The sequence below is a fragment of the Lissotriton vulgaris genome, chromosome 9 (assembly GCF_964263255.1).
Source record: "Lissotriton vulgaris chromosome 9, aLisVul1.2, whole genome shotgun sequence".
NCBI lineage: Eukaryota > Metazoa > Chordata > Amphibia > Caudata > Salamandridae > Lissotriton > Lissotriton vulgaris.
Window position 1 is genome coordinate 517,140,845 of NC_141697.1, and position 12,106 is coordinate 517,152,950.

The 12,106-nt window shown below is 43.8% G+C and overlaps 1 protein-coding gene across 1 annotated transcript in view; it reads left to right on the forward strand.

Moving 5' to 3' along the window:
• Positions 1-12,106, forward strand: part of PSMA3 (proteasome 20S subunit alpha 3) — a 221,780-nt gene that overhangs the window by 87,306 nt on the left and 122,368 nt on the right. Inside the window, exons 5-6 of the mRNA XM_086937983.1 lie at positions 8,747-8,820; positions 9,301-9,373. Coding sequence (XP_086794109.1) covers positions 8,747-8,820; positions 9,301-9,373 — 147 coding nt within the window. The remainder of the gene's footprint in view (positions 1-8,746; positions 8,821-9,300; positions 9,374-12,106) is intronic.

Here is a 12,106-nt window from a genome sequence, read left to right on the forward strand (position 1 = left end):
TCTTCCAAGAAATATATCAAGAAGACAAAGTAATCTCGGCTGAGTCTGTTAAGAGCTGGTTGAACAATATCACTCTACCCTCTTTTTCTCTTGAACAATCTCAACACTTGGATAATCCCATCACAGAGGAAGAGGTGAGATCTGCCATTAGGAGGGGTAAGAAGGGGAAGGCGTCGGAACCCGATGGGCTGCCAGCTGAGTTATATAAAATCTTGGACTCCGAGATCGCTCCCTTCCTCACCAATTTGTTTAATCAAATACTTTTAGAAGGAATGACCCCCTCCAACATCTTGGGATAACGCCTCTATCACCCTTATTTTAAAACCGGGTAAACCCAAGGAGGCTTGTGGGTCGTATAGGCCAATTTCCATTCTGAACGTGGATTACAAAATCTTTTCCACAGTTCTATCTTCAAGATTGTCCGATATCGCACCTTCTGTCCTTCATTCTGATCAAAAGGGGTTCCTGAAGGGCAGACAATTATATGAATTAACCTATGATTTAATTGGTGCCATAGATATCGCAACAACCAACAATCTCCCATTGGCTGCCCTTACGCTGGACGCAACTAAGGCTTTCGACAGGGTTAACTGGGTGTACCTGTCGGAAGCCTTGGCCAAATTTGGTGTCGGGGAAAGGTTCCGTAGGGTGATTGGCCTGTTGTATAGTAATCCCTCTGCATCCCTTCTCGTCAATGGTGACCTATCGAGCCCTTTTTCCATCACTAGGGGAACCCGACAGGGATGCCCGCTCTCTCCCTTGCTTTTTGATTTTTACATTGAGCCTTTTGCGCAATATCTGAGGGAGGAGGTCTCCATCAAACCTTTCTGTTATCAAGGTTGGATGAGGAAGGTGGCATTATATGCCGACGACGTGCTTATCTTAACATCAGAAGTCACTACGGCTCTTCCGGCTATCTTGAAATTGGCTCATGCTTTTGGACAAGTGTCGGGATATGAAATTAAAGCAGCCAAAACTGAAATGCTTGTTTGGAATGATGAGAACTCTGTAACAGAACTCCAACCAGGCATTTCAATGCGATACCTAGGCTTGACAATAGTAAAAGATATTAATAAACTAGTCCAAGTTAATCTGTCTACAGTTCTTAAAGATTGCCGTAAGCTTCTCCAATCATGGTCACACTTGCCTCTTTCATTAATAGGTAGAGCCAATCTTATCAAAATGTCTATCCTTCCAAAAATGTCCTTTTTATTTAATACCATTCCTTTATACTTTGATCAAAATACTTTATCCAAGTTTCAATCAAATATCTCATCCTTTATTTGGAACAATCCTCTTCCACGGATCGCCTGGAAAAAACTAAGACAGCGACGTGATAAGGGTGGCTTGGCGGCTCCAGACCTAAAAATCTATGCTTGGGCCTTTCAATTATCCCACTCACGAATGCTGTTGAAGGGTCCCGTAGTCTCGGGGGTGGGGCTTATGTATGCAGCTATGTTGGATGGAGAAAGAATTAATCATTCTGGGTTTAAGTTTGGTAATCCTAAGTTTAAAAAAAAAATTAAACTGAAGACCCTACAAGGTCTTGCCAGAACATGGGCTGAAGTCATGAAATCCATAAAATTAAATTACTTTTGTGAAAAAAACTCCGCGGGGGGACTTGCCTGAAAATCCTGCCTGGCTTGATGACACTCTAGCAATTCCTTTGAGAGAGGCAGGCCTGGAAGTGTGGGGTGACCTCTTTTATGAGGGGGATTTACTTTCGTGGGAACATCTGCAAGCCAAGGTTGGCCCCAATTTTTCACGTTTCAAATATATGCAGATTCATAGCTGGACTGTAGCCTATAAAACATCTCCCGCCAATAAGAATAAGTTTAAACTCTGAGGGTGTAGCCCATTTATCTCAGATTTGCTAAGCAGCGGTCCAGCTAAAAAAGAAATATCTAAATGGTATAATTTTATTCTCGAGGAGTCAGATGGGGACTTTGTTCTGCCGGAGTCATTATGGGGCTCTGTTCTGATGGACCAGAATTTACAAAATCTTTGGATGACTTCTTTCGAGCTTCTGTGGAACATTGTCAAGCCGTCCTGGCTTTGCAGAAATCATATTTTTACCCTGCATAGGGCATACTATTCCCCTCTTAGACTATCTAAATTCGCAGGAGGCCAGTCAGTGTCTTGTACTAAATGCGGTTTGATCGCTGCTTCAGATACACACATGTTTTTTGAATGCCCATTATTAATCACATTTTGGAAGGATATCAGCAATTCCCTCACAGAATCATTGGGAAGACTTGTCACCATGGATTTGCCTCTAATAGTATTTGGTGTCCTAGAAGGCGTACAATACCCAGCCAGATGTCTAGTCTTTTATGCTATCCTGCTTGCAGAAGGGAGATCCGCAGGAAGTGGAAAGACCCTTTACCTCCTACTTTTAGAGATTGGCAAAACTCAGTTTTGCAGACCTCATGTACAGATCTGGCCAGATCTGGTAATCACAGAAAAAGGGCCTTCTGGTATCTACTTTCGTGGCTTCATTGATACATCCGGGGTTGATGTATATCTGTGAAACAAAATGCATATCTGGCATGCCTGTTCATGCTTCATTTTCTTCCCACTCCCGGATTTTCTCTCTCTGAATGTCATTTGCTCCTTATGTCTTCCATTTTGGTATCATTTATTTAAAAATGCCTTTTGCTGCTAAATTCATTTTGTTATTTATTCTTTCGATGGTGCAAGCTACCTACCTCCTCCTTTTTGATGTACTTTGTCATGGGTGGCTTACTGCAGCACCTGCCTTATTGGTATTTCACCCAACTTCTTGACTGGCTGATAGACGAGTGGGATTACAACAGAATGATTTGCAGGAAAATCAGTTTTAAATGATGGAATATGGGAGGAAAAGTCTATGTAACAGTGAAGGGTTCACTGGCACCATCAGGAGGAGCTGGGTGTCTGGTCCAGATCAAGTACTCCTAGTGGACCCCTTGATAGGTGGGAAGGAGGTCTGCAGCAATGTCCTTGATGTATTTACTGAAGAGTTGGGGCTATTGAAGGACTACCAACACAGTTAAAACCAAAGGCAAAACCGGTGGCACATAAGTAAGACTTATTCCTCACATGAAGCATACCTATTTTAGAAACGAACCAGACCAACTGCTTGAGTTGGGGGTTAATGAACTGGCAGAAAGCTCACAACGGTTGGCTCCAGTGGTCATAGTGACCAAATCCTCGGGGAGAGACCTAAGAAAATGAATAGAACTGAGAGATTTAAATGCTAACATATGGGTTGACAGTGGCCCCCACCCCTGCTTTCCTGAAGTTCTCACCCTAATCAAAGATACTAGCTGTTCCAGTGTCTCAGACCTTCTAACAACCAACCAGGTGGCGCTTCACCCTGGATCACGTTACCTCACTTTCTTTTCGGAAAAGCTTACCCTCAGCTGGTCGCGGTTGGGTGGGGCCCTGGTTCTGAGTCTGCAGGCGTTGTCTGGTTCTTCGAGGAGGGTCTTTGGGCACTAGACTTCGGGTCCCAGTTGCTGGGGGACGTCCTCGTGGTCTTGGATCACTCTGGCACGGGCGGGGCTCGGCGGGTGCAGAGTGGGCTGGTCCGGAGCTTCCTGGCTGGCACCAGGGGGGTTGTCGCAGCAGAGCCTCTGCTGATGGGAGTCCCAGTCTTTAAGAGGGTCAAGGCAGGGAGGGCCACTGGGTGTCCCAAGGTTGCTGTCCGCAGGAGTCGCCGGGATTTAGGCAGGAGCAGGTTCCAAGATCGACAGGCCGGTAGGGCTGGGGCCAAGTCATTTGTTGTTGTCCTGTTGTTAGCAGCTGCGCGGCAGGTGTTCTTCTTGATCTTCTTTCTTCCTTTGGTATCGGGATCTGAGGAAGGAAGGTTCAGGTAGCCCCTAAATACTGAATTTAGGGGCGTTGCAGGTAGGGCAAGGGCGGGACACCCCTTAGCCTGCTCCTCTCCTGTGGGAGGGGGCAGGAGCCTAGCTGGGATTGGACAGGGCTCCCCATCTTCAAGATGGCCGGAGCCCGGCGTCGTGCTTCACCTCGTCGCCCCCACCTGAGGAGTGGGTTTGGCACAGGCTGGCACACCCCCCTTCCCGACGTAGTTTTTCCCGCCAGAGTGGGGGTCAGAACTGGTGGGGGCCAGTTGCTGGGTACAGCAAATGGTCTGGAGAAGCTCAGAGGCGGCATGCCTTTGAAGCTTCCCCCTGCCCATCCTGGAGAAGGAGACCTAGCACCTCGCCCAGGAAGTGCATTGTTGCAGGCCCAGGAGAGCGGGGGGCTCTCCACCCAGGGGTCCAGCAACATGTATGCTGTGTGGCAGCCTCTGCAGCCACTCAGCCCAGACGTGGATTGTAGGTTAGGTTTTCAGAGGGCATCTCTAAGGCATCCCTCGGGTGCATTTTACATGAAATCCCGCACAGTGCGGGTTTAATGTCCTGAGAAGTTTGCTACCAAACATGTCAGTCTTCAGTGTTGCCATTATGGTTCTGTGAAGTTCGTAATGACAACCTCCCAGCACCATATACTCTTAATGGCATCACTGCACTTATAGTGCCCAGGAAGTCCCGGGCTGGGGCTCTTCTCGAGAGGAAGCTTGAACCAGCACTATTAGCGCCACTTATAACAGAACCAACTACTAACCATGATGAAACCCTACAAGTGGGGAATGGAAGGATATGGTGTTACAGCAAGAGTGGACGACTCTGGAGCTGGGAAATTAGGTTCAAGTCTCAGCATAGTCTCAACATCCTGAATCTGTGATTCTGGACAACTTACTTAATTTTGCGCCTACAAAAAAGGAATGCATACATTAACTGGCGCTCATGAAAAGCACTCCAATACCTGGTGGATAAGTTCCGGTGTTGGAGATTAAGATGCAGGTGCTGCGCACCGGAAGCCACCGGAACTGTCTTGAATTAAAAACTGACTACAAGTGATGTTATTAGGCATCCGGGTGGGCTCATGAAGAGGATGAAGTAAATACAGACTAGGGACAGAGAGAATCGATTTACGGCACACATCCATTAGGGTCGGTCAGTCAACATTGTTGAAAGTCTTCCATACTCATTAGAATAGGGGATATATTTACCAGCTACCAAACTACTACTGCTCTATTGCCTCCTCCCCCCCTCAAAAAAAGCCTTCAATCATGGCTTTCAAGATTTGTGCTTCCAGCTCGGCAGCTCCTTGCCTCACAAGTGCTGGACTGGGAGCAGGACATAGATGACAGAAATGTGACTGCATAAGCTGCCTGCACGTCACTCCATGTTGCAATGGGCTATTTATGCCTGCATCGGATTGCCCTTTCCGAATATGCCATCACAGCACCAAAACTGGAACTGCTTTTTGCCCACAAGAATTGCTTCAAAATCATGTAGGCCCGTTTTGTGCGCTTGGGCCTAGGGCGGTTAATAACACGGCCTCGATGGAGTGGACAGTGGACTCCGTTTGTCTGTTATTTATTTTGGAGCAGCACTGAGGGAGATTCTTCTTTCTTCGGTAAGATTCACTGATGATCATCCATTCCGATTGCAGTGAAACATGAACTAGAGCCAGCAAATAATGTTTGACTTTGTGGTGTGTGCACCGGTGCGAGAAACTCGTTATTTAAGTGTCACGAAGCTCAACAGCCCCCGAGCCCTGTACACAGACACTGGTGCAGTGCCACACAAAGAGGCTCATTTGGCCGCCCAACCTGCGCCACAGGATGGATGCGGACAGTAAAGAAGACTCTGGAGCAATGAAAAACAACACTCTGTGCTGAGTCAGTACTGGAGTAAGTTTAGCTTTATAATCTATGTGAGTTATATTATTATATATCCTGTATATGTGACTAATACATACTGTGTGCAGCAGACACATAGACCCGGCCCTGATAATTAAGTGCCAGTGCTAAGCACCAGAAAGCACCGGCACAAATTAAGCACTGCCTGATTGCTTTCCAATACAGGTGCATGCCTTTGGTCTTGGCTCTGCAGCGGCCGCATTTCAGAGAATTATGCAGCATGTTTTAAAGGCTATACCTGGCACTCTGTGTTTTCATGGCGACATCCATAGCAAAAACATAGGGGAGCACAACACTATGCTTAGGGTAGGATTAAGCAGATTGAAGAGGGCAGGGCTTACCTTAAAAAGGGATGAATTCGAAATAGGCTTGGGTCCGTAGAGTATCTAGGTCACACCATATCTCCCGATGGGATCAAACCCAAATTGAATCTTGTGGAAGCCATTGAGAAAACGGCAGCCCCCACCAACACCGAAGAACTCCAATCCTTCCTGGGACTCTCGGAGTACTATGCTAAATTTTCTCAAAACTATGCTAGAATTGTAGAGCCTCTAAGGAATCTACTAAGAATGAAGGTCCCATTCCAGGCCTCACAAAATCTACTCGCCCAATCGCAATTGTGAGTCAGATTTTATCTGGTCAAGCTATTTTTAGAACCTACTAGTCTGTTCTGGGAGTGAACTTAAGCGGGGAAAGGAACAGGTGTTCTGTTCATTCAGAAAGTGAATGAGCAATACATGTGCCATTAAATCTTGTCTTTTTCCTGACACATTTGCAGTCTGTTTTTGTTAAGTGAGCTGTCTGAAGATGTCCGCTTTTTTCCAACACAAAACATTTAAAGTAAGCCTATAAATGAATAGTACAAATATTTCAAACTGTATCAGACATTATGAAAGCACATTTTTCGGTAAATAAAGGTGATCCAAACAAAGATTTAAATAGGAACAAAACAATTCAGAACACTTTACTTGGTGATGTGCAAATGACACGTATTTGCAGAAATTAGATTTCCAAACATTGTTTGTTTCCCCTATATATTTTTATCAGTAAAACCAAGTCAGTAGGACATTTTGTGGCCACTTCAAAGTAAATTCTGCTGATTGCAAGTGTGCTACCACTTCATGCTTTGGTTATGCATTTATTAAAAGTGATAGTTTTTAAACATGATTTGAGGAACATTCCTGCCCCTCCCTAATGACATTGCTGTTAAAGAACTAAGGGGCAAGTTAGGGGTCATGCGTATCCTATATGTGGCTAGATTTTATATATATATATATATATCGGCTCAATGAATTAAAATATTTTCCCATAATCACATCATTTGAAACCAGTTTGTGGGTCAAGAGCATTCCGACTAGTTTGAGAAGATTATTTAAATCACTAAACCTGCAGATCTTGATTTTTCGAGGCCTGCATTCATATGGAGTGAAGAGTGCCAGTCTTCTTTCAGAGTGGTCAAATCTAACATAACCAAAGCTCCTTCTCTGGGCAGTTAAAGAAAAAGGGGTAACCCTGTGTCCCTGAGAAACTGGGTAATTAATGGTTAAACAAACAATGGTTCTGTCGGGTATGACAAAAGTAATTTGGCGATGCTCTTAATGAAATCAGAGAACAAAGCTCTCGAACAATCACAGCTCTAGGGCCTAGCACTAAATGAATAGGACGTTAGATCAAATGATTGTACTGTGTATTTATATCAGAATTACTTTATTCAATGATACATACATTACATATGCAGACTTTATAAAGTGCAATTGAGTGACATTTGTGCATGGTGCTCAACCCGACAGAACCATTGTTTGTTTATCCTTCTCTGGGCAGGTTACCCCCTAGGAAACCCACAGTCTTAACCACAGACGCCAGTTATAAGGGTTTAGGAGCTATTCTTACACAATGGGTGGATGGGAAGGAGCAGGGTGTTGCCTTCACATCTAGAGCCTTAAAGGGGGCGGAAAGACACTATTCAATGATGAAAGAGGTCCTCGCATGCTTATAGGCGACCAGACATTTAAAAACAATTCTACGGGACATACAACACCTTAATTACCAAAGGTTCAAACAGGACCACTCCCAGGATATCCAGATTGGGACTCAAAAAATCCACTTGCTATTGCCAGCCAAATTTGATCAGGGTGAGCTGTTTTTAGGGCCTACTCGCCCTTTCTGGGGAGCTGAAAATCCTTTAACTTCAGGCACAGAAAGAAAAGTAAATATAGGAAGACAAATTGATTTTTGACCTCTCACTCTTAAAGCCGAGCAAATGTGACAAGATAACAAGATTTAAAGGCATCGTTATTGCTCACAAAGTGAATGAGCAATAAAGATGCCTTTAAATCTTTTTGGACCAACCAGCCCCAAACATTAGTGGAACCACTGGCTTAAATTAAGCTCTGCATACAATATATGATACATCAACCCTCACCATTCATAAGTGTATCGTGAAGTTGCAGCCTATCATCCCATTTCCGAAGGTATTCTCCGCCATCTCTCTCTGAGCCGAAACATTTATTTTGCTTTCCATGTGGCCTGCCATTGTTTACTTAAACCTCTTTGAAAATATCCACAATGAAAACGCAGTGATTCGGAGGATTGAAAGCTTCAACTTTTTTGTTGTTGTTGCAGGGATGGGTCTAAGAGTATGCATATCTGTAGCTTGTGATGTTGCTGTATCTGAACTGTGTTAGTGACTACACAAAAGTGAAAATATTTGGCTTTGCCAGTTCTTGTTTCCTTTTTGTGTCTTATGTGGCCTATTCTGTCTTTTAAATACAGTTGGTGAACTTGCAGTGTCTTTCTTATTTTTACTATTAACGATTGTAGACTATGCCTCCTACAACTCTGTTCTTCTCTATCAAAGAGTTCAGCGTTATGTTACAAAAAAAAATGTAACACCATGGGTTTAGTGGTAGCTAACGTTCTGTTTCATGCTTTGCTTTTTCCACTTCTGAAGCCGCAAGTCTTGATTTTATTTTCCCCTTCTCTTTACAGCACCTTGCAGACAGAGTGGCTATGTACGTACATGCCTACACACTGTACAGTGCTGTCAGACCGTTTGGATGCAGGTATCTGTTTTGATGGGCTTGGCTAGTGATATAGAGTTTGCGTGGGAAACAATTGGCAGACATAATATAATATACATTACTCAGATTAGTGCTGCACACCTTTATCGTTGTTTGGATGTGGTAATTGATTCTGTTCTCTTTAATTGGTTTGTGAAGAAAATGAGCACTTTATACTAGTAAAGTCAGCATAATACCTACTTCCTAAATACACACCATTGGAAGAGTCCGTTACCATGTGAGTAGTGTGAGAACAATTACTTTAAATTATGTTTTTTTAGTTTTAAACACCTAATATAGATACCTAAATGGATTCGTAGGTGGTTTTAGTGTTAAAACATTAATTTAAAGTATTCACAGTTTATTTCCATATTCTACAGACTGCATTTTCAACCCCAATTAATTTTCTCTCTTGGACTCCCACTGCTTTTCGCATAAATAGAGCTTTGTTCTGAAAAGATAATCTCTAGTTTCTTCTTTTAGTTTCATGATGGGATCGTATAATGAAGATGATGGCGCTCAGCTTTATATGATCGATCCATCAGGTATCTCTTATGTGAGTATTGTTATATTACATTTCCATATTGTCGTAGGTTAACATTTGCTAGATAAAGATAAATTAAGACGTCTACTGGGGACTGGTGAGTTCTTAGTGCTGCTGTTCCTTAATGTTTTTATTCCTCACTGTTGCAGTACAGAGCACTATTCGGACTCCGTTTTACAGTTATCATTTTTGTTCATGTAGATGCAAGGCGTACCAATGAAGATATTCTGTGTTGTTTTCCACTCTTTAATTTGATGCGGTTGAGCATGTTGTCATAAGAAAGGAAGGAAGCAATTGTGGGAGGGAAGTTAACAGAGAAGAAATATCAGACTTGGAGCAATTTAAATCTATGTTTGGTGGTATGGGTAGGGTCTTCAGAGGTGTGTGAAATGCTCAGGGGCTGTATTACATAAAGTGACCCCGGGGCGCACAGGGCGTTTTCGCTCGCTTTACGCACCCCAGGGGCACTTTGGTATTTCAGAAGGGGCCGCAGACGCTTGTGCGGCCCCTTCTTTAATAACAATAGCGCGGGTGCACAAAAAGTGCCAGTGATAGCTTCAAGGAGGCTTTCCCTCCTTTGCATGTGTGAGTGCCCCATGCAAATGAGGGAATCTCTTTGCCTCTGCGCCCGGGCCGTATTACCGACAGCGCAGAGGCAAAAAAAACCATGAGGAGGCTCACTGACAGCCATCTTTCAGGTGGTGCACTGTAAGTGCGCCTCTTGAGAGCATCCCTCTGCAGGGGTAAAGGGGGTCCTATGGACCCCCCAGACTTACTCTTGCAGTCACTGCCTGCAAGAGAATCTCTATTCCCTTTTAAAATTGAAACCGTGAAACACGGAGTGGCTTAAAGTGCGTCTCATGTGTAATGCGGCCCCAAATGTCCTCAAGTCAAAGAGACAAAGAAGACTTCCAGAGGAGCCTTGATATTGCAGAGACTCGCCCTCTCCATTTGTACCTAAAACTTCACATTGTCATATAGTACTGGAAAGTCGCCCTATAGGTCTTCTTCTGGTGCTATTGCGTGGAAAGATCAAAAAAATATTTTAAAGCTAAGCATTTCAAGCCCATGTGAGTCCCTGCAGCGTAGTTCTTTCCTAATATTGATGAAGGCATTTTACATGTGGTAATGTGGTCTGAAGCCCTATTAAAAGTTTCTATTGAGTTTGTGTTTTTTCTCGAAAGTAGCAGAGATTTATTAACAATCTGCCAGTGACTGTCTGTAGTTATGACCTCAGAGGGAGCTTTTAAGTTTTGTCGGCATTGATGTTCTGATGGCATGATATGAAAAGGTTACTGACTTGTAGTCCTAGTTCTGCATCATAAGAATTCTCAATGAACTACTGAACACCCCAATAATTCCCACTGGTGTACTCCGACCCCGAATCACTTTTCATAGACATATTTTCGATTGAAGCGTCACATAGGGTGTTGGTGTCCACCAGTCTTCTTGATGAGCACACCCTATAATAGCATACATGTGGCTCAGTTTTTTCCTGGGAAGTACTGTGATGGACCTAATTGAGCAGTTTCAAGCCTGCACTGCAGCATCTAATGTGCTAGGGGTGTTTGAAAATGTATGAAAGAGAAGGGAAAAGGGCAGCCCGATAGGCTTACATTGAAAGGTTGCAAAAATGTGTCTCTTTAATAAGAGTCCGAGGCTTCTCCTACCGTGATGCACTGTACTTGCAGTTGCCTCAAAAAGCTAGTTCATTTTACCGAAACATCAGTGATAAATTAAATTTCATATTTGCTTTCCAACACCCAACTGTATACAGCCAGGGAGGTATTGGGTGGTTTATGACTTCAATGAAGATTCCTCTGATGTAATTTGAGAACTACAAGTAAATAACCCATTCTTCTGTGTCATAGGATCTTTATTGATAGTCATAAGTGCTACAGTAGAATAGCAAACAAGCTGATTTTACCAACCAAAAAGCAACTTGTGGGCACAGGAAGGAAATGTAAAAATAAATTGTCTTTAATAGTTTGGCATAAAGAGATTCTGTATGTATAGAGATTTCTCAGGATTTCCTGACGCATCCTTTTATTTGCATTTGTGTGTTTGAATCCAATGAATAGGGTCCTGCGATTTTGTGGATAGGCTTTCACATAGAAGTTGGTCTATTCCTGGTCCAAACTGTTGTGGCTGCTTTTCCTCTGGTAAAATGAGCCTTAGCTTACCTGACATATTTTTGTTTGCTAGCTGATAGCATAACCTGATGAACAAGTTACTTACCTTCGGTAACAATATATCTGTAAGAAACATTAGTTAGTATTAGATTCCTTACCTTAGAATATCCCCAGGCGTCAGTCTGGATCGGAAACTTTTGCGTAGCAGTACCCCTGCGCGTCGGTAGGCGTCGTCTGCAGGCGTCCCCTGCGGCTCCGCGTCAATCGTCGGCGTCGTGCGCCGTGATGACGTCGCTGGAGTATATAGACGCCGCCTCCGCGCGCTGACGTCCGTTCTTTGTACACAGCTTTTCCGCGCCAGAACACGCAGAGCCATGTGAGAACCAACACTGGTGCCATTTGAAACTAGGGCCCTGAAAGGGATGTCCTTAACCCTAGGTATCAGTTCGCAGAACGGGGAGGATGGGTGGGTTCGGTAAGGAATCTAATACTAACTAATGTTTCTTACAGATATATCGTTACCGAAGGTAAGTAACTTGTTCATCTGAAAGAAACACGTTAGTATTAGATTCCTTACCTTAGAATAGATACCCCAGCAATACCAACCCCGGTG